Here is a 22091-nt window from a genome sequence, read left to right on the forward strand (position 1 = left end):
TTTTAAACATAAAATCTTGCGAGCTGTCACTAGCAGCACCAACCGTTGTCAATATATCATCATTTGCGTCTTTTACGAAAGATATTTACAACTCGAATTAGCCAAACTGCTGTACGCATTTCATTCTAGTGCACTTCCTTCCACATACAACTCCCTGTTGCTACCTATTACGCCAGTCTAGAATTACTTTGCAACTCTCACAGGCACTGCAATTAGCTCAAGGTTAATTAATTGCTATACAAATCTAAAACAATGGAAAGAAATACTACACATACCGCTTACCGCTGTCATATATTGAGGCATTTTACAATCCTTATACATTCTAAACAGCTCGAGATATGTGCCTTTCACACCAGATTACTTAAAGATCCATAAAACTCTGATCGGGGTTTTACATTTTGACGGAAACTGAACTTCAGTTGTTTTTGTTATTCGAATGTATTAAGGTGAAAAACACGTACAAAATATAACAGAAAACTAAACTTCGGAACATAAATTCCACATAAATAGAAAAGTACTGAAAAAATACATCTCCGGATTTTAAAGGCAAATAGTGCGTTGAAAAGTGGAAAAGGGTACGGTTGACTTCATCAAATATAAACAATAAAACACAAAAAGGTAAAAAAATTACACCGAGTTTTCCCTATGTGGGGATATCCTGTAGTTCGTGTCTATAGGTTTGTCTCTTATTACATGAAAACCGCATTCAATTTGCTGTGGTGCTTGATGTCCACAGCGCAACCTCTCACAGTTGTAACCACAACTTAGAGGTCGCGTTATGTAAACCGCATGGGGTTTGTGTACCCGGGGGGTCGTTGTGCACCCCCTGTAAAATTCCCGGTTTTCGGGGGCAGCTTTCCACCTTGTAGCTGCAAGATGTTGGTTGGTCGCATCCACTGGTAGGATGAGTTGGCGGTGTTCGGTATCTAGTGGTACGGAATAAGCCACGTCGTGCCGCGAGCTTTGCTGATGAGGAGAGTTCGTACAATTACTGTTTCGCTCCTCCGCTACACTGTATTTCAGCGTTTCGTTGGATGACTGGTTGGCGTTTCCCCGGCATTTGCTGAAACAATAAAAGCTGCATTTACTTAATGCAATACTGGCCCTATTTCAAAACATAATAGTTTTTATAGAAGTGCTTCATGTCAAAATCTACAAAATGGCCGACGAGGTAAAATATGCAAGTGAAACAAATCCAATCATTTAAACACAAAAATAATAAACTTAAAAATAGAATCACCCAGCTCGTTGCTTGGCTGATGAAGACTATAATGAACCTTAAGTCTATAGATTTAAGTTCATTAAAAACATTTAGTCGTTCGTCCTTCACGATTTTGAGATATAGTGCATGTATATTTCGCTTTAATAGAAAGTATCTTATTCAAATAAAATCTCTATAATAGTGAATTTTAATCAAAAGCAAACATATTTCTAAATTTTTAAGCTTGCTTATGTTAGTTGTAAATACTGTGTTGTTTTCCAAACGTTCACAACCTAAACCCAAAAATCTGTAAAAATTTCCTCACCAGCATGATGTAAATAGGTTTCTCCACGAATCCAGGGTCTTTGCATTCCACACCCACATTCCACTTGTAATACCGGCGACAAGGGACATAAAAATCTTGATAGCGAAGATCGGTAAGGACGGAATCGACTTTTCCAAGGTACAATACACCTCATGATTTCCATGAACCTTCTGTGGTCCGCCATCTTGAATTAAATCAACCCTTGGGTCCACTTCATAATCATTGTACGTTTCATAATGGTCTGTATCTTCTGTTTCATCATAATCCCATGCGGATGGTTGTGACAGTTCATTTTGACCGCCAGGTAGCGCATAAGAGTTATGTGGAGTATAGAGTTGATCGTAAACGCTTCGACAGTGTTCTCTTTCGGCACGTTTTACCCAGACCGAGAAGTTTTGGTATTGGTAAAAGTTGACAGCCACGACACATGCAACGGGGACAATGTACAAGACCGAAAAGACGCCGATTTTCACCATCAGCTTTTCAAGGTTTATAGCTGCTTTGTTGTTGCTTTGATGCTTGATGACTCGACGTATTTTAAACAGGTTTCCAAACCCGAATATCACAGCCGCTGTGCCCATCAGCAAGTAAAATGTGAGAGGTATTATGACGAAGTACATCAGCGAATCAGGTTCTAGATTCCCAACGTAGCACAAACCTAAAAAACAATTTGTTCAAGTACATCCTTTGTAGCATACAGCTCAATAATACGCACCTTTTACTTAATAACCCGTTAAAGCAATAGTTTTCAAATTGCAGTAGCAACCTTGCAATTTGTAATTTAACCAATTCTGCATTTGACCAGAATATTGTTTTTTTTGCGGAATAAACTAAATTATACTTTATTACTTTACGCAGATTTCTAAGTCATTTGAACTTCAATTTCGCCTTATTAAAGTAACTATTTCGGTTCGTGTTTTGTGTACCACAGTTTATAATCAAATTCGAAAGATGTATGCATTGTTTATGCAACACAACTACGACTTTTTCAAACGTTAGTAAACTGGATGAACTTTGAAAATGACACAACTTAATCTCTTCTTCACACCACAATTGATGCATTTCCGCACGGCTTGCAGAATTAACATGAGATTAACAACGTGTGATTCACATCTTGGTATTTCAATCAACAGGAATTACAACCTTACGCTGGGTTCAGTAATGTTAAGGCTTGTTTTGTACATGTTTGGTTCAAAGAATTTCTTTAATTTACAAGGTCATAGATGTTAGTAGTGCCCAAGGACATTTGGTGACGTCATCCAGGTCATCATTTACGTCACGAAAATACAAAGGTGAAGCTACGTCAGCTCCTTAGAATTTAGTGTATTGTTTTTGGCAAATGGCTTTGGCATGGATTATAATTATATAATCATATTTAAAATTATAAGAAGTAGTTAAGGACATTTACCACAATTTGTATGACTTAAAACTGTCTTTAGTGCCCTAGAGAGATGATTCATTAACCGATCCTCAGTTCAAATCGGTTTGGGCTCACAGCGCAAAATTGCTGAGCCAACAGAATTATCAGAAGTAGGAGAATTGGGTCAAGCCACTATTAAAACGGGAAACTATAAAAGTGGCAAAGTACCAGAATTTGTTAATTCAATAAAATCGCGTCGATTTTAAGTGGTTCGACCTACAAAGGAACGACGGATCGCTCTTGCGAATTCAAGCACTATAAAATGATGCCTTTGTTTTTTTACGGGCTTCGAGAGGAAATTACAATCACAGGTTTTGAGCGCTGATAGCGATTCGGTTGTTACTGTGCCTTGTGACCACAATTTAAAAAACATTTCATGATATCCTTCATGGAAAGTGGAAACATATTCTTATCTTTCATGAAAATATTCTTCATGAAAAATGGAAAGATATATTTCACAATTATGTGTATTCCTCATAATACGCCAGGCCCACCGTAGCCGTGATAGCTGATCTATATCAACGCTAAACGCTTAAAATGTATGTTCATCTTATGTTTTAGTTTTATTATTTCGTGTTGTAAGCCGAAATACACCGACATGGCATCAAAACTTGTTGGACTAAACGAGTAAAGCTGAGTGTGTAAAGAAAAATTAGCTTTGTGTCTACATCATTTTAGTACAAAATGCCCAACACATTTTTGCGAGTGCAAATTTTATACTTGGCCTACATTTATGGCAATTTTGTTGTTAGTTAAGTTACGCATTAAGTCAATGTCCCGTGAACCCACATTTTATCATTTTCGCAGCAGCATTTTTTGACTATTTCTATCGTGCTGTCCAAGAGTGTATGGTTAAGGTTTTGTGGAAGTTTCGAGGGTTTGACTTCGAACCAAGTGGTGGAACCCCGAAAAAAGATTTCAATGTATGTGGGTTACCCGATAGCTAACCTAGCACTTTATGCGTTGAACCTAACGTCAGGATAACCAGCCACAGATTTCAAAAGTAGCTCAAGAAAAAACAAAACAGTCACAGAGCTTGCATACAGTCAGTAATACAATACATCAAAGCACCCTATGAATCAAGTCTTACCTGTCAGTTCGTCGCCGTCCACCTTTGCCAGCACAAGCGCTACGATAGTTTGAGCTGCCGGGAGCGACCACGCCACCATGTGGAAGTAGAAACTGTAAGCTTCGATCGCTTCGTGACCCCATTTGAACCCGGCCGAGAGAAGCCACGTAAAGGTGAGAATCACCCACCTAAAACATAAACATCATAAACTTAATAATATGATTTCTATGCTCAAAGCTACTCTGTAAATTAACCTTAATTAAGAAATCTTTCTTGGTCGGTTTAAATATTGCTTATGTTTTATATAGACCTAGAAGCAATTAGGCCAAATTTTACGACCCAAAATTGTGTTTGTCAGTGTTTAAAATATACCTTGGCGTACACAAGAAAAAAAAAGTCTCACTAAAAATCGACTATAAACAAAGGGACAACTTTCAGACGCCTGCAGAATTGCAACTTAGCAAAATACCGCTTAAAACCATGCAAGGTGTTTAACTTTCATTTGACCTTGGGGTAGGGATCAATATGAAACCTTTTTAACATCTCCGATTTTTCAATGTCTCTGAACGATACAAAGTGAATTCTCTAGCGTTAAGTGCTCTGCGAATGAATAAGTTTGTATTGTAATGTTACGGCAGAATTAACGTTTGTTGTAAGTCGGGGGTTATGCGAGACTTACAGCGTGAAGTCAACATAGCGGAGACGCTAAAAAGTTTGATAAATAACCTGGGCTATTACAGGGACGACGAAAGATGCTCGTTTTTAGTGAACTCCAGTGTCAAATGTAACAGTGCAGCAAATGAGTAAAAATTTGTATGGAGAAAACGGCGGAGTATTATATTATGACCAAGCAAAAATCTCGACCAAGGCAAAAAAGTTTTTTGCTGTTTTTTTTTGGAGAATAGTCGTTACGAACAAACTGTTGTACATTTGTAAGCCTGAATCCATTTTATTCTTAAGTTAATTTTTTTTTTCTTAAACTTTTCGAGTAGAAATAGGCCGCTAAATTTTTGACCTAATTGAGTTTTCAAACGATCTTTGTTGTTGTTTTGTAAAGGCGCTGACTGCACTACTTTCACCAGAAAACACTTTGCTTCTCACACTTAACTGTGACAAAAAACACGAAAAAAAGTCACTTAAATCGCAACAACAAAACGTTTCCACTTGACCTTGAATTTCACCATTTCCCGAGCGCGTCATTACATCCGCAATGACGTAACAGCGCGTGACGTAAGATCAAACTAACAAAATCACGTGCCTCGTGTGGGACCGGCGATACGGCATGCAAATCAAAACCCCGTTTGGCGGACGGGGGCTCGTGGGGCAAAATCGCCCCAGTGTTGTCACGTCCCAATAGGTATCTTGTTTCCTAGTGATTGTCAACTGAGCGCGACGGCGTCTACACCGCTCTAAGCACCCGAAGTGCTAGAAACTGGGTCCATAGCTTAATTGATATGAAAGGGGAAGCTTTGAATGGGCTGAAACTAGACCAACCGCTTTCAACGAGTTTTACATGAAATCCTATTACCCGATGACCGCTTTGTTAGTTCCAAGCCGTTTTGACAGCGGGCGGCGCAAAGTTTCTGCGTCGGGGCTCGAGAAAAACAACACAAACGTGTCGATCTTTGTATCGGAACATTCGACTTCTATTGTTACTCGAGCGCGATATTTTTCAGTCTCCTGTATCGTTTCGTATGTTGTCGGCGGGTCTGTTTGATGTTTAACATTAGCGCGTGTCGGAAAGTTTTGCCGACTGACTCATTTACAACCTAAGAATGCGACTTGAGAAACGGTTTGTAGTATACAAGAATTGAAAATCAAACTGTTTGAGAAACAAGTAGACCTGGTACCAAAATGTCAACAAATTTTACAATGATGGGTTAAGTCAAATTTGCTCTGGTTCGAAGGAAAGAAACATGTTTGGAAATTTGAAAACAAACTGATTGAAATACAAATCAACCAACGCCGTTGCTGGCTGAAAAATTTCAACAAATTTGAAAACGAAGGGTAAAGCCACTTAGCACTAGTTCGAAAGAAAGAACCAGTTTTGGAAATTTGAAAACAAAGGGATTGAAATGTAAATAAAATTTTCTGCTTTAATTTTAAAAAAAAACTTTGTTATAATCGCTGTCTCTTCTTCATAATGTGCAAACAATATAGTGGCTTTATCGAGGATTTTTTACAGTTTTAAGAAAAACTTACAGCAAAAAATGTGCTTCTATTTACACTTTTAGCATCTCTATGTGAATAAAGTCATAAAAAATGTACAAACATATTCTGTGTCCACACGTATGTGCTTTAAAATCTGTTAAACTGAACCATCCCTATGTCAACAAAAGCCGCAAAGCGCTTTAACATCAAATGACTCAATCTATTTGCTCAACGCTTAAACCCTAGCTGTGCTACGTGAAAATGTTAAAACTCAACGGATGATACAAGACAACAGAGAAAAATTTCACATTTTTACTGTTAAAGCTTCTCGCTTCGACGCACGGACTTGAAATCGGCGTGGATCATATATTTATTAAAGAAACCAAAAAATCAGAGACCAAAGAAAACGTAGCCTAGTTTAAGTTTGAATTTCGAATGTAAGAACAAAAAACAAGTTTTGTTTTTGTAACTGATACCTAGGTCAATATCTGTCATAATTTTTTAGGCTTAAACATATCCGCACATTTTGTGATGAAAATTGTGTGAACGGAGGCATCCAATGCGCCTAACACGCCTATGGAGAGTTTTTCACACCAAAATCGAAGTTTTGTGTGACCACATTTTGTCATACTTCATGTGTCAAAATAAAACAAAATATGTGAAAACAAAATAAATAAAAACCAAAAAAAGATAAAAATCTTTTTATCTTACTGTACACTAAAAAACGAGTTTTGCAAAATTTGTGATCCTGCAATAAGACATACAAACTTTGTTGCAAATAATTTATTTGCAGCCCTTCTATGGTAAACAATGGAGTTTCACCGTTGTTCTCAGACTTAACACTTAAACTTGCAGGTGTGTTTAGATACTCGACAGAAGTTGTATTTAGTTTCACGTGGGCGCATAAGAGCGCACTTGTTTACACGACCTGCATCCGATAGTTAAGTGTCTATTCATAGCTCTCATCTTGTTTGGCGATTAGTGACGAAATGACCGGTTGTGTCTAGCAATTAGAAGTTAAGAGGGTGAGAAAGTTTTTGTTTGTTAACAAATTGACGAAATAATGATGAAATTAATTAGTCGCGTTTTCCATTCATGTAAGTTACAATAGAAAACCGTCTGTCGAATAATAGAAAACAGTCTTTTGTTCAAATCTGGTATTGTTTTGGTGTAAGAAAGTTATTTTGTTCCTTTTATTGATGTATGGCACGAGTCGTAAAGTTTAAAAACATATTTTAAACTAATAATATTGCTTTACCCCTCTTTGTTTGCGATATAATTTCATATATTTTTTGTAGGGAATTGTATGTCGCGTATACATGGATAATAACTTATAATTTTTTCGACAATATCTTCAACAAATATCCAAATTCAACTTCTCCAAACTACGATAAGATAAGAAATAATGCTTTTATGGTTTTCGCTAAAAACGTGACGAGACCAAAAATTGAAATTCTAATAAAAGTGACTGACAAAAAATCTTCAATTATCGGGTAGTCTCCTTTTTGTGGTGGACAATTGAAATATCAAGATCTCACCCGTAAGGGCTCGTCACAACAATTGCTGTCGCGGTGACCACAAATTGCAGCAGTTTATTGTGTTTTGATGCTCTCAGCCCCGGCGAAATCGATTTCGGGCGAATTGACTGCATTAGACGTTTGAAAGTTATTCTATAATATGACACTAGCAAGGCCCGCGGGGCGAATGAAGCCATTTGAGTTGAAGATAAAGTTACGGCAAGGCGGCTTACGTCATTTAACTCGCAAAATCGTCAGGTAGCTAAAAAATTGCTCGCTTAAAAGTGACCTTGTGGGTAGGAAAAAATGATGTGTTTTTTAAAGTATTTTTTGATAAAACATACTTGCAACTTTGCGTAATGGTTAAAAATCCGCATAGTATCCACGAAAATGATTCGTAAAGCGCTTATTTCAAATGATATGTCAACTTACTGATAAAGAGGCAAATACTGATCTAAAATATAACAACTAAAGTATATAGATGCATAAAACTAAATGCCTTTAAGATGTCAAAACAAATTGTTTCATTTTGAAAATCTTTACAACAACAAAAAACATAACCTTCCTCTAACCTTTGTCTTTTTATCCACACAATAAATCACAAGATAGTTCTTTGATATTTTATCACTTATCGCGTGGGCATTGTGACATCACGTGTGTTGAAATAGGGAGCGTAAACCGGACGACCTTCGATCCAAACATCAAAGCAACGAAGATATAAAATAGCCTCGTAACTTTAAGCGCCGCAGTATAACCAACGATTTCAATACGCAAGATTTAACATACCTTGTAACTTTGTAAAACGCTGTAATGGGTTTTCATATAAAAGTAGATTTCTTTGCCAAAACCTATAGACAGATCTTTAGCTAGGTATCACGTAGGCAATAACCTTTTATTTTTAAAATCACCTTTGAATTCCTGTTTAATTTGAAATCTTGTAAAGATGTTTGAGCAATAAAATTTGCGTTTTTGTACCTTAATAAGACATCTTTGATGATGAAAATAACGGCCCAAATAGATGTAAAAAGCGACATGCTTTTTTATTTAGACTTTGCGGCAAATACCACAGCCATCATCAGTGATAATGAATGGCCACATCAGTTACACCTGTCTGAGCCATAAAGCGTGTCGCTTTTTACGACGATTAGGGCCGTTATTTTCATCGTTAAACTCATGAATAGATCCGTATATGTGTCCCAAAGACATATTTGTACGCCTAGAAGATAGGTTTCTAGGTATTTATTAACACAGCCATTGCACTTTAACCGTACGAAAAAAATAGAACCTACCGGTTTTAAACCGTTGGTCGAAGGAACAGCCAACTCAAACACAAATAAAAATATCTGACAAGGTTTAGACAACAGAGAGTCATTGGTTCAAATCCCATAGAAAGTGAAAACATTTTGCTAAAACTTTCCACAACGCAAAACCGTTTTATAGTTTTAATCTTGCATTTAAACCAACCGACATCACTGGAGTACACAACCTACCATGCTGCTGCTGCCATTCCGAAGTAGTAAAGAAGAAAGAACACGGCTGTACAGGCTGATCCCTCAAGACCGGATTTCACAAGATGATAGACTTGCTCTTTAGCTGGTTCCGCATCCGTTTCTGCTTCCACTTGTGCCTGCATACATGCTAGGGAGGACTCAGGACCTCCCAATGCACGGGCCAAGTATGCGGACGAATAGACGAGGTAACAGAAGGATAGGAAAATGATTGGGCGTTCCGGGTACCTAAATACAACAAGCAAAGGAACCTTTAAGTAAAATCTTTGCTGGCCATTTGACTGTAAATGAAATTCATTACATGAACATTAGATAAATCAATTGAAGGTACCAGAAAGTATTGGGCACATCGCATATATTGTATGAGAAAAAAGGTTTCTGGTCTCATCCGATTCCAAATTATTACTGAGGGTTAACAATTTTATGACTTTTTCGTTCCGTTTAATTTTAATTGCAGAGGACACCATATAGTAGATGGGCCTTCAATGCAGGTTTTACATACAATATTTCATAAACAAAGCTTTAAATCAAATCGGACTTATTTTACAGTTTGGAAATAAAAAAATAAAAAGTTGGATGTGCTTTTAAAGGCAAAAACTCACGGGTACTGTCGAAAACAAGAACAAATACTCACTTAAAACGCTTGGAATCAATGGTAAAGGTGAAAACACTCCCGGCAGTGGAGATAAAGCAAAAAAAGGCGAAAACTGTCAGCAAGCAATATGCTAAAGCTTTGTCCTCCGAACTGAAGAAGACATCAGTGTTTTCATCACACCTTGGTAAACATTCGCCTCCGCTGACTCTGCTCATGAAACGAAACAATTTAAGAGGCCTAAAGAAATTGATAAGTTGGGGTGTTCCCACCAAAAAAAAACAAAGATTCTTCGATAATATATTTGTCAAAAGACCGAAATATTTCACGCAATTAGTTTAAAGCTTCTTATATTTGAGATCGAATTTAAGATGAAAATTGTTCAACTTCAGAAAAACTTATTTCGTTAAAAGGGATAGTTGGTATTTTTCTTTGATACTTTCCGTCACGGATACGGATAAATAACATTGCTTTTAGGTATTTGTCACAAACTACTTTAAAACGTAACAGGCCATCGTGCAAAATTCAATAGACTTCCTACGTTTTAGCAAAATGAAATTTCATCGGATTTTTGCATTTCGGTGGAGGTTTGGTCGGTTTGACGTCATGTCCGTCTGGTTCGAGACTATTTTCTGTTTCCACGTGATCCACCTCGTGCTCTGAGTCTTGGTTGTCAACTAGAAAGTAAAATTTAAAATGTTACTTCTATTTTTATTTCGCACCCTTTGCGCTTGAAAAGCAATTTACTAAAAAAGTTTGGCAACAAATTGTTTTTCGTTTGGTGTTGTTAAAAAAACGACGAATTCTTGTGCCTTAAATTGCAATTAACATCAACAAAAGACAGATTAATTTTTTTTCACAAAAAAATACGACAGATGAATAGATGATACCTTTGCCCGAAACTGGAAATGCAAATTCAATATTACACCCACCTCGATGATAATCATCAATTTCAACAGGATAGACAGTATCTGGATGATCAACTGAAATATCGGTGATCTCAACATTAATCGGATTCTCAGGATACAAGTCCACTCTAACTGGAGTACCAAGATTCGGACTTAAGATCCCATCATCACCTTCCTCATCACTTCCTGGATGTTTGGGATCCAGAGAGATCACAGGATCAATGACTTCTTCTTCTTCTTCTTCTTCTTCTCGATCTGCGGCCATTCCCGGAGGTTGCATGCAAAGCCGATCAGTGTCGCTCTTATAAGGAAGACGAGAACAATCGATGCTCCATTCTTTATCAACGGCCAACATCACGTGCGAACATTGGTCTCGGACTTCTTCACACATTGCCCGACAAGCTGGAATCCCAACGCTTACCTGCACAAAAGGCAAGAAAAAGTTTAAATCGGCTACTTCATTTTTATATTTTTTGCATGCAAATAAAGGTAAATCTTTTAACCATATTTCTGTTAAAAGTGTATTAGAATGTTTTTGTGTGTCAGATATGCTGATTTACGGAAAACTGGATTCTTTTATTACAAGCTAATTGGGGAACCTATTCCTAAAACAATTCAACCGGTATGCAGGTGGATGAAACTTTACTATTACATTTAAAAACTTTAGATCTTATTTTCACAACAAATCCACCCAAAAAGTTCATTTGTGAAAAAATGCTAAATTTTATTGCGTTTTCGACCAATATTTAGTCATTGTTTGCTGGGTGAAATAAGAGTAGGCTACCGAACTGTTCTTTTTCTTGTTGTTGGACAAATATTATCATTTAATTGGGTCAAATTTGCTGTTAAAACGCAGTTATCATGTTTGGTTTTACCTGTGCAGCGCAGAGCGGAAAATGAAGTGTACAGAGGAAAAAACGTAAATGAGGAGAGCACTTAGTTTGCAGAAGCAAATCGAATTCCATGAAGCGGGCAGATGCCTCTGTCTGACTTTCATGACCAAAAGTGTTTGGCATAATCGTGAGATTGTAGTTAAAACCTGAAAAACAAAGTTGTAATAGCATATTGAACAACAAAAAACAAGATACAGAAATTTAAACAACATTTTGCTTAATCCTTTTAAAAAAGTTTTTTTTCATGATGAATTATTTCTTTTGCTTGGGATAGGAGCAGTAGTTCTTGATTTTTGTACACTTCAATTCAAAGGTTTTACTCAAGCTTGCTTGAAACCATTTAATAATCTCAAGACATTACAAAATTTCCATCAAAGCCCTTAAAGCGGCTTACGAACCACTTGGTAAAGTCATTTTTCAGGTGTAATAAAGGGTGCGTTGCTATACAATTTAAAACGCTGGTCCTATAGGCAAGCACATGTAGCAAACATGTAACGTTTTGGACATAGCACATATAAAGGAATCTTGTTGTGTGGTTTTGATCAAGCGCAATAGCATGTCGAATACCGGACAACAAATTAACTCAAGTGCGCATTTGGCCTCGGGTTCACAAGGCGGTGAAATGCGCCTTGATCTTAGTTTTACCTGGACAGGCAGACCTTTTCAGTTGCACCACATAAAAGGTTGTTCATGTGGCCCGAATAAGTGACGTTGCACTTTACATATATTACGTCAGTTCAATATGACATCACGCATTTTATTCCTAGTTCTACCTGAATAGGCAGACCTTTTCAGTTGCACCTCATAAAACTTTTTCATCTATTACGTCATTTCAACATGACGTCACTCACCTTTACATGCGTCCTGTTGTATTGGTTCGCAAATGTGCCCCCGCCTTCGGTAGTAGCTCAGTTCGTAAGATCCCGACATAGTAGGGCTTGGACCATACAAAATCGCAAAACTCAAGGCAATCAACAGTTTTGCCAACATTTTTTGCAATCTTTCTTCCTCTAACGTTCAGGATTTAATACCAAGTTGTTTGCATATCAGTAGTTCTCGCTGAATCTGCGATAAAAACGAGACGATGAAAACTGCAAACCACAGACAAGTCGTGCTGTAACCAACCTAAGTTGACTCGAACCGTTACGTTTGAATTGAAATGCGGACAAGTTAAATGGCAGATGCGAAAACAAGTTCTACAAAGTCGCATTGCAAAATACTTGTGTGCAAGAATGTAAACTTTATTCTTTATATATAACTCAGAAATAAAATGAGGTGACCCAAAACTAACATTTAAGCCCCGTTACACGACATCTTTTAGGACAAGAAATATACAACTGAGGTTAAAAGTGCCTTACAACTTGTTCGTCTACACGTATAAACTGCTATCTCAATTTTACAACTTACTTTATATGAAAACCCAATCTAGGCAACAAATTTTATGATAAATTATCGCTGATCAAGAAATACATTCGGATTTTGAAACCGATTCTGTACAAACTTTTATGTTAAACTTAACTCAATCTGATACACTCAAATCATATTTGCTAACAAAACGTCCCCATTGAACACAAAAATGCATACACTGGACCAGTTGTCTTCATTCTATGAGCTTACACGGCCACTAGACCTGAATGCGGTCCTATCGCCTGCTACACACATAAGAACAAAGAGAAGCCGCCACCATGCACGTACTGCGCAATACCGGATTATCACAACTTGTAAAGGAACCGCTTTTAGATCTTGTGCTAATTGCTGCATTTTACCGTTTCATCTTAGAAATAATCGACTCTATTACACAAAATGCGTAAAATGCGATTTACCGGGGACTATAGGGATTGGAAAACCGACATCAAATCGAGCCGACGGGTCAGCTAATAACTAAATCGGCTTAGGATACAAATACCCCACTGCTGATTAGACAAAAGCAGACGGCCAAAGAATCAAGGCTGTTTGCGGGTGTCGGAATATAGCACTTCAAATTTGTAATACTAAATCAATTGTTTTGTTAAGCCAAAGTTACATTTTGCTAAAAATAACCACCGAAGTACAGATCTGTCAAGATACCAACAACATTAAACATAATAATCTGCTTTCAAAACAGGTTTATGAAAACAAAATTAAATGAACAATATCAACAAAATGCTTTATACTTCAAAAAATCTGATTTTTGCAGGCTAACATTAAATCAAACACAAACAAAATACCTAAATATATTTTTGATTGCATGCAGCTCGAAGTCGGTTTCTAATCAAAGGTGCTCGATACATGTTCATTCTGCGCTAAAACTCATTACACCTCGCTTTAATCTCCCGCAGCGGCATACAAAAGTTGCCAAGTTCTAATCCTGTGTGATTGACGCATTTGTATCTCTCCAGGCAAACTGCGACACACCGTCTAAGCATCAGTTTTCACGATGCAGAAACAACCGGTATAAATTAAATGCTCTAATATTAAGGTTTTTACAGCGTTTGTTTGTTTTCACTCAAGTAGATAGAAAAATTGAGATATTTTCTCTCCACTTATGCCACAGACTTGAAAAACTAAAAATATAATTTCAAGTTTCAAAATGCTATTTGTTGAAATGAAATAATTGTTTAACGATTAGACGAATAATTTGTCTTTCTGTAAAAAAACAGCGAAATGGGCCTGTTTAAAAGTATTCCGTTTTACTTAAATACAAAGAGACCAAAAATTTATCGTAAAAGCAAGATTTATGTTATTACCGATGCAAAATTTGCAAAACACGATATATTAAGTAGGAAAATCGAGCTAAAACGTGTTCTAAACTAAGAGACTGTCTGTTATATTTGATAAAAAAGTCTCCCTAAAAATACAATTAACAACACTTGTAAAATTCGCTGTTAGCATGTTGCTTTCAGGCCGCTGGCTTGCAACTGATTTCACGAAATTAGTGTGTCTGCGATTTTATAATCGGCATTAAACCCATTGCAAGTTGGCGAATGTTTGTACAAGAGTTCGAGACGCAAACCAAACTAATTGGTCGAGTCATTAGCTAATGTGAGAACAAAAGCCAGGTCGGTGCGCTTCGCAAACGAAAGACACAGGTGCGATAAGGTAAGTAGTCTCGCAAATGGTTTTAATTTGTAACGCTCGTGAATTAAGGAATCGAAATTTGGAGGGGTTTTAGTTTCAGATGTCGTTGGCTTTTATGTCGCAAAAATCGAACAGGGAAAAGCACGTAAAGTGTCCTCGACTTCTACGAAGGACAGGTGAGTCGAATTCCGTACCAACATGTCGGTAACATAAGTGTTTTCATAATCACATAAGATTGGATACTTCAAACCTGAAAACCCAAACCATGTCGTTATTTCGCTTCTTCAAAACGAGAGGTGTTGATATTACGTCGATTAAGAACGCAGTGCTCAATTTTGCTCAATAGTTTCTTCGGAGGCACTACGAGTTTTTAAAATTTTACAAGTTTGCGAGACCAAGTTGTCATAAAACTTCGTCACCTTTAAAACTATGGTAACAATGACGTCATCGCTTGCGTAGGCGTAGTTTATAGAGCAATGATCTGTTCGTTAAGTGTTCACCCTATTTGGCGTTTACCGATGTTTCTACTGTGTAACATTACATTACAACATACCAACTATTTCAATACTTGACACAGTTAGTACCCATGTTGATGGTTTACAAGTATAGCATAATAGAATGGAACTTTTCCATTTACGCAAATTCACATCAACAGTTAAAAAACACCGTGTACAGCCTCTGTAGTAAACTGACTTGACGTCTTCAAATAGGCGGTCATGCTATTGACTATAGTCAAACAACATAGTCAGCCAGTCACTTACTGCTCGAGTTACAGTTACCTGTCTTGTTCTACACTCTGTCCTTGAACACGTTAAACTGTCGCGTTTCTAACTTTGGTGTAAAATGCTTCACGTCTGGTACTGAATCTGACAGCTCATTCAAATGCGGCCACCTTTAACAGTTGTAGTAGCCTTTGCCTTGCCGCCAGCGAGACCATTGCTTCAGGGTAGGTATGTGTTTTTGTTGTACTTCAAAGCCCGATGCCTTTTCTGGCGGTGTTGCTTTTACCGCTTCATAGGCGCAATTTTTATCCCCCATTCGGCTGTCAATCAACGCACTAAAAGTGTTTTCTGGTTTATCAGGCGTTCCTAATCATTTTAAACCGGTTTAATAAGAAGAATTTGTATCTTGAATACATAAAACCTTATACTTTAGAACACATAGAACCGCATACAGCATTTTCAAAGAGCAATAAATTAAAAACGTTTAACTAACTGCTGTTATGTTTTCCAATAGAGCGTTGCTGAGATCATCGGTAAGTTTGACATTTCCATTATTGGTCAATACGTTGCCTAGCGACAATACCACGTGTTTGGTAACCACCTTGATTGATAAGATGGAAACATACATAGTTAAACATAGAATAGGAGAAGTGTAAAACATTCAAAATACCTTTTTGGGAGCTTAGTATTAACTACATAACGTTGCACTATAAATCATGCTTTTCTAGTCTGTCCACTATAAACTTCTACTTAGAGTGTTTTTAAATCACAAAGTACACTAAAGTGTTTTCAAATCACCAAATACGCTACCAAAACTAGCCTACCCGAACTCAATCTATTTGTCGTGTGCCCACATTCCCTAATAGAGTCTGATGCACATCATAACACCTCAATTAACAAGTTCCATTCCATGCGCGATTCAACAACCGAACGCGCCGCCACCTTTGAATGGAAGAAAACTTTTTCCCCCGCACAAATGAACGTTCTACCTGTGGACATACGACTTGCCGTATCGCTTACTGAAATAGAATCCAGTTGCCTAAACCGGACACCTCGTTTTCGTCGCAAACAAGCCCAGTCGGGCCTTTGATTTTGCGACAAGTTATAGAAGTACAAAATTGTTTTCAACCCTGAGGCAAGCGTTGTTTTGCCTCGTTTCAATACAACAGTCATTTTTTATACCAACTATAACGATTTATATTTTTCTTTGTACTTTGACTGTCCAAATTCTTTGTGTAATTGTATTGGCTTCAACTGAGATTTTTGTCTCCGTCGTATACTTTATTGTGGTCTTTTTGACGCGATTGTATAAATCTTGCATTTAAGCATCAATTCATATTTCATCTTAACAAAAGATGTGATGTAAATAAATGGTTAGAAATGTTAGGTTGAACGTGAAAGCAATATTTGTTTGGCATTACTTAGACATATACATATCTTCGTTTTGAAACAATTCGTCGCATTTTTACCAATTGGAAAAGCAAGAGATCGCCTAAAATTAGAATTATGTCATTCAACGGCTTACTGTTTTTGGGTAACTATAACGTTTTCAATTTATTTGCTGTTTGTGCGTTTAATGGAAAAGAACGTTTGATTTTTAGGTGCACAAAAGCTTGTTTAATTCGCACAAAAAACGCGCGAATTTGTGCAGAACCAAAGCAAAGGTATTATTGTCACACAAAATCCGATCTTCTATTTGCCATCTAACCATGCGGTAGGCCACAAAACTGAGTCAATCCGTTCAAGGGAAGTTATTCCGAATCGTGAAAGTCTTACAACCGTCGCAAAACCGTCCTTTACGCTCTGATGTCTGCTTTGACACAATGTTTTACGGTCTGTGTGCGCAAATTGTAAATCCCAGGCCGGCGTCAGACGTTTTTACTGTTCGGCAAGAACTGACCGCCAGCGCTGGGTTCGGTATGATTCCTAACTTGTTTTACCTTACCGTGGAATAACTGCAGATCCAAAACAACAGCAAATCGGTGTAAATCTCTCTTTGTGTGAACAAACCCTCCAAGCGCTCGCTATACCACAAAGAAACGTCCTTTGACACACAATTGGTGTTAAATCAACTCATCTCGCCCAGGCGGCGGTTTCGTATTGGCAATAACACAAATGTATTTTCAAGATAGATTTTCATAAAGGCCCACTCATAATCTATTTTCTGCAACTAAAACAATGTCTTACAAAACAAACAGGTCGTTTATGTCTTTGAATGTATAAGAAAAAAGATTCTGATCCCATCAAATTTTAAAATGTATAGGCTACGTACCCACAACGGTATACATAACTTCGACCTCTTTGATAGTTTTTTGTTGCAGGGAATATATTTGAGGTAGACCTTAATGCCCAGGTACACTACATCAGATATTTTTTTGTCTAAAAGTTTTGTTTTATTTTTTTAAGTATTTGTTTTTGTGTTTTAGGCAGTAAAGAAATTAAAAGTTAAATTAAAAATGCGTTTAGGTTATTCGCCATTCTTTCACGCCCATAAGCATCAACGCGCTTCCATAATGTTTCGTTGAAGTTAAGTACAAGATTCTAAAAAAAAACAATAATATTTATTACAAAAGGTTGGTTAATTCCCATTATGACTACCAAATCGGACAATCAGCGTTACTATTTGTAGGTGCTTAATGCTTTTTATGCCGTAGGTTCGAACCCCGTTTCTCCTTAGCGTTTTCCAGAGCCACGAATTTTGGCTCTCTTACGCCACCCAGTAACACCCGATGGGTTCAACCTAACTAAAATTATAGCGAAAAAAACTTAATGTCACTCAGGACATTCTTGACGTCATCAAGATATGTAGTCACAAATACGTCATGTAAGTAGACCAGTGGTTCTCAACCTTTTTTATTGTTGGGGCCAAAAGGTAGTTTTTCAAGTGTGTAAGGAGCCGCAAAAAAACGAATAAAAAAGGGTGCAGCAAACTAAAAGAATCTGCATAGCTGCTCCGTTGATAACACTTCTCTGCAGAAAGAATACTTATTCTGACTGATGAGACACAATAATATAACAAACACATAACTTTGTACGTTATGCTCGGTAATGAGTTGTTTGGGTTGAATAATGATAGTGTTTAAATATACTGCATTGCAAACTTCTCAAATAGCCCATTTCGAAACATCGATAGCTTTTATGGTAACAATAATTATTATTTTTGGTATTCACAAGATTAAAATCTTTGGTGACTCTCTGAGGTCTGATGAAGGCCACAAAATAAGTGGTTTGGAGCCACATGCGGCCCTGAGAGCCGCGGTTGAGAATCACTGATGTAGACTAATGAGAAGGGCGAACGTATAAAGCCAAATCTTTTTCGCATATATATTGACAAAATACACGCTTTGTAAGCACATAAAGATTTAAACCCGATTCACGCACGATTCAGTCACATCATTGGCTTCGTCACTGCCGTGTGAACATAGCATATTGTAATGATATGAAATATTAAAACCCGATTGAATAACAATTTAGTCATTGGGCACAATCGTGAAGCCATATGAATTAACAATAGAATAAACGGCTCCTCGCATACAGGAAACAACGGCGTTCGTTGTAATGAAGATATTTCATTATAATTGCTGTTGGGTATATACATTTGGCCTAGCGATCTACGTTTACAGAGGACAGCTATCAGTTTAAAAACAGCGCTTAGTATTTTAAGGTTGGAAGGTTTTGAATATTCGTCTTGTAATAGTTTGTTATATTTTTTGTTTTGCAAAGTGGTTCATTGAAGTACGACAGTTTTTTTTTTAAAAGAAGGCCACGTTACCGATTTTTCAAAATTCTGCGGACCACATTTTGGGGATTTGCGTCAAAGACCGTCGAGATTGGAGTCGACTTTTGATTATTCGTATTATACATTTTATTTAAGTTTGGCAATAAAGTGCAAAGGGAGTAACCAAGGCTACCACCGTCCTCTGCGGCTGATACAATTCTCAGTGTACTTAGTAGCCTTTGCCGTCAAGAGCTTAGCAAGTCTAAAGCTTCTGATGAACACGTGCATCGAGATACGCAACTCTGTTGTACTGGTGTTTAAGTTAAAGCAGTATATGGTTATTTTAAGCAAAGAAAAAAAACTATATTCTGTGCTACTCTGTGCGAGTTTTCACAGCAAAATTGTATTTTGGACTCATATTTATGAATTTAACCCGCAAATGTATCTAGTCGCTAAGCAGGCCGAAAAGTAAACGTACGCCACAGTGAACCTCGCTTAATCCGGATATTCGCCTAATTCAGGGGTCACCAAACTTTTTACACTGCGGGCCGGAAAGTTTAAAATTGATTCGCGCGGGCCGCATAGTTTACATGCCCCAGCGATTTTTATAGGGGCGCCAAGAGATGGTCTTTCCACAATCCCATTCAAAATCTGGTAATGCGACTGTTAAACTGTACAGCTGGTCTCATCATACGAGCAATGCTTGAAAATTACGTCACAACTAACAAAATAAGGCAATTGTTTGCACACAATTAACACTTGTAGTCCAATTTGTGACATAACAAACCGGCTTTGGATCAATCTTGAGCGTTGTAATCCTATGAAACTAGGTAATATCAATTCTACATATCGCGACAGGAAAACTTTCGTAAGGAGTAGATTATTTTTTGAATGTTACAAAGTTATCAATACGATTTGGCAAACCAAAAAATGTGGTCGGGGGCCGGATGAAATGATCTCGAGGGCCGGATCCGGCCCGCGGGCCGTAGTTTGGTGACCCCTGGCCTAATTCGAAACAAAACTTGAGATCTAAATGATTTGCAATGCTTTTCTTAACAAATAGCTTCGGTTGAATCGAAATGTTTAAACCGGATCTTCACTTAGTCCGCAGAAAATATGCTTCTAAACCGAATTTTGTACGTTTCATTACCAAATTTGTACATCAAATCATTTTGAGGTAGGCTAACCTTATGGTTTATACCAGTGGTTCTTAACCTTTTTGGTGTGGTTTCCCACTAAAGTCAATCACTAGCTTCGAACTAGCTCCCTCTGTTATTTTCATGATGTTTTGTGCCCTACGTTAACAAAAAAAATGTTCTGTAAATTAAATAATTTTGTGAAGCGATTTTGTCTGGAACCCCAAAGGTATATACTGCAATCTTATTCAGTTTAAATAGTGCTTCTGTGAGAGATTAAAGTTTTTGGAATATTGAAGAGTTTCCTCTGCTTGCAATAGTCATTTATTGTATGACAATCAACAAAGGAAAGGCCTTTATTCGCGCACAATAGCAAAGTCATTGATACTTTCAGACATGTCTGTGATGTAACAAACGGCCTTGGATTTTTATGCGTCTTGTAAAACTAGGTTAAAAATTATTCTAACATGTTGTTGAGGAAAATTTTTAGGAAAGCAACTTTCAACGATTAATTCAAAGCCGGGTTAGACCTTCGGGCCCGAGTTTGGTTACCTGACTTACATAATTTCCCCAAAAAAACATTAAATTTCCCACCGGTTGAGAACCACTGGTTTATACCAACAACTGCTCACGGTTAGCTACTTGTTTCACTCAAATGTTTTTCACCGTTTATAACATTATGTAGCCTCTGGTCTAGGATTAGTCAAAAACAAGGAAGGACATTCAAGGATAATGATTTTTTAAACGACATTGGCCTTCAAAATAAGGCCAAATCTTAGAAATAAGAACGGTATGGCAACCCTGGTTATAATGTAGCAATCAATTTATGTTCTCTTTAATCCTATTATTGGGGTAAGTTGTACCATCAACCACTGTCTAAATAACGCAGCGTTTCGATATCGGATAAACCGAATCTGCGCCTAAACCAAGCAATTTTGGGTCTAATTGGTTCCAGGTTAAATCGAGGTTTACTGTGCAAACAAAAAATAAGGTGTCTGGCCTCGTGTTGTCGAACATTAGGGAGCTGGTGTCGTGTGTACATATGTGACAATTTAAAATAGAAAACGAAGTTGTATCACACTTCTTTAACTTTTATTTGTTCCAATGAAAAAGCAATTGTGTGACCCAGGGCACTGGAGGGAAAAAAATGTGCTGGCGCAAGACATTTTTTGGAGCACTTTTGTACATTGGTTAAGTTTAGATTTAAATATTAAATCAATCATAAAGAAACAGAATGCTATACAGCCAACTGAAATATATTGTTTTAACATTATAATCGGTATTAATGGGACCCTTAAACGCTTGTTTGACACCACAGGTTCAGAAAAATGTGTGACTGTCTATTTAAATAATTCCCATATTTTCTTGTTGTTCAGAATTATTATGAAGTGCCACATTTCAACATGCTTTATATTGTTAATTTTGTGTGGCTCTGCAATGTTGATATTCTTTCATTTTAATCTTCAAAACGCCAGACAACACAAGTTGTATCCTACGCAGGCCCAAGGTACAAAGTTTGCAAATTTGTTACGTGAAAACGAAGTCGAAAGAAAGGTAATTATAAATACAAAAAATAGACAGTGTTACACACAGTTGTGACAAAATTCATTTCAAATTTGCCTGGAAACAATATGCTTATCGTTACTTAATTGTGACTTTGTATTAATCCCAAGAAGCGAATCTCCATGCAACCAGTGCACTGCTGTTTTTATAACTTATTTTGCCTTTTTATACAAACCCTCTTTCTTTTGCCTAATGCGCCTAAAGTTATTTTCCACCAAGGAGTTAATCTCAAAACCCGGAGTTGAGACATTGAGGAAAAGATGTACCGCACCAGTATCCAAATTTGTTTTCATAAAAACTCACAAAACGGG

The 22091-nt window shown here is 37.2% G+C and overlaps 1 protein-coding gene across 4 annotated transcripts; it reads right to left on the reverse strand.

Moving 5' to 3' along the window:
* Window positions 1-414: 414 nt before the first annotated feature.
* LOC145232477 (frizzled-10-B-like) lies at window positions 415-16260 on the reverse strand. 4 transcript variants are annotated; one of them, XM_080097105.1, is made up of 11 exons: window positions 16034-16260; window positions 15857-15964; window positions 12436-12649; window positions 11567-11730; window positions 10716-11112; window positions 10325-10460; window positions 9826-9993; window positions 9174-9419; window positions 4037-4203; window positions 1527-2184; window positions 415-1063 (listed from the first exon to the last, which is right to left on the reverse strand). In XM_080097105.1, exons 3-11 carry the CDS (start codon window positions 12572-12574, stop codon window positions 628-630), a joined length of 2511 nt encoding a protein of 836 aa, XP_079953231.1. In that variant the 5' UTR covers window positions 12575-12649; window positions 15857-15964; window positions 16034-16260; the 3' UTR covers window positions 415-627. The 4 variants fall into 4 exon arrangements, with proteins under 4 accessions (XP_079953231.1, XP_079953233.1, XP_079953230.1 ...); XM_080097107.1 differs by lacking the exons at window positions 15857-15964; window positions 16034-16260 and adding an exon at window positions 13792-14110; XM_080097104.1 differs by lacking the exons at window positions 15857-15964; window positions 16034-16260 and adding an exon at window positions 13408-13670.
* Between the last annotated feature and the right edge of the window lie 5831 nt (window positions 16261-22091).

The sequence above is a fragment of the Phallusia mammillata genome, chromosome 6 (assembly GCF_965637545.1).
Source record: "Phallusia mammillata chromosome 6, kaPhaMamm4.hap1.1, whole genome shotgun sequence".
In the NCBI taxonomy this organism is placed as follows: domain Eukaryota; kingdom Metazoa; phylum Chordata; class Ascidiacea; order Phlebobranchia; family Ascidiidae; genus Phallusia; species Phallusia mammillata.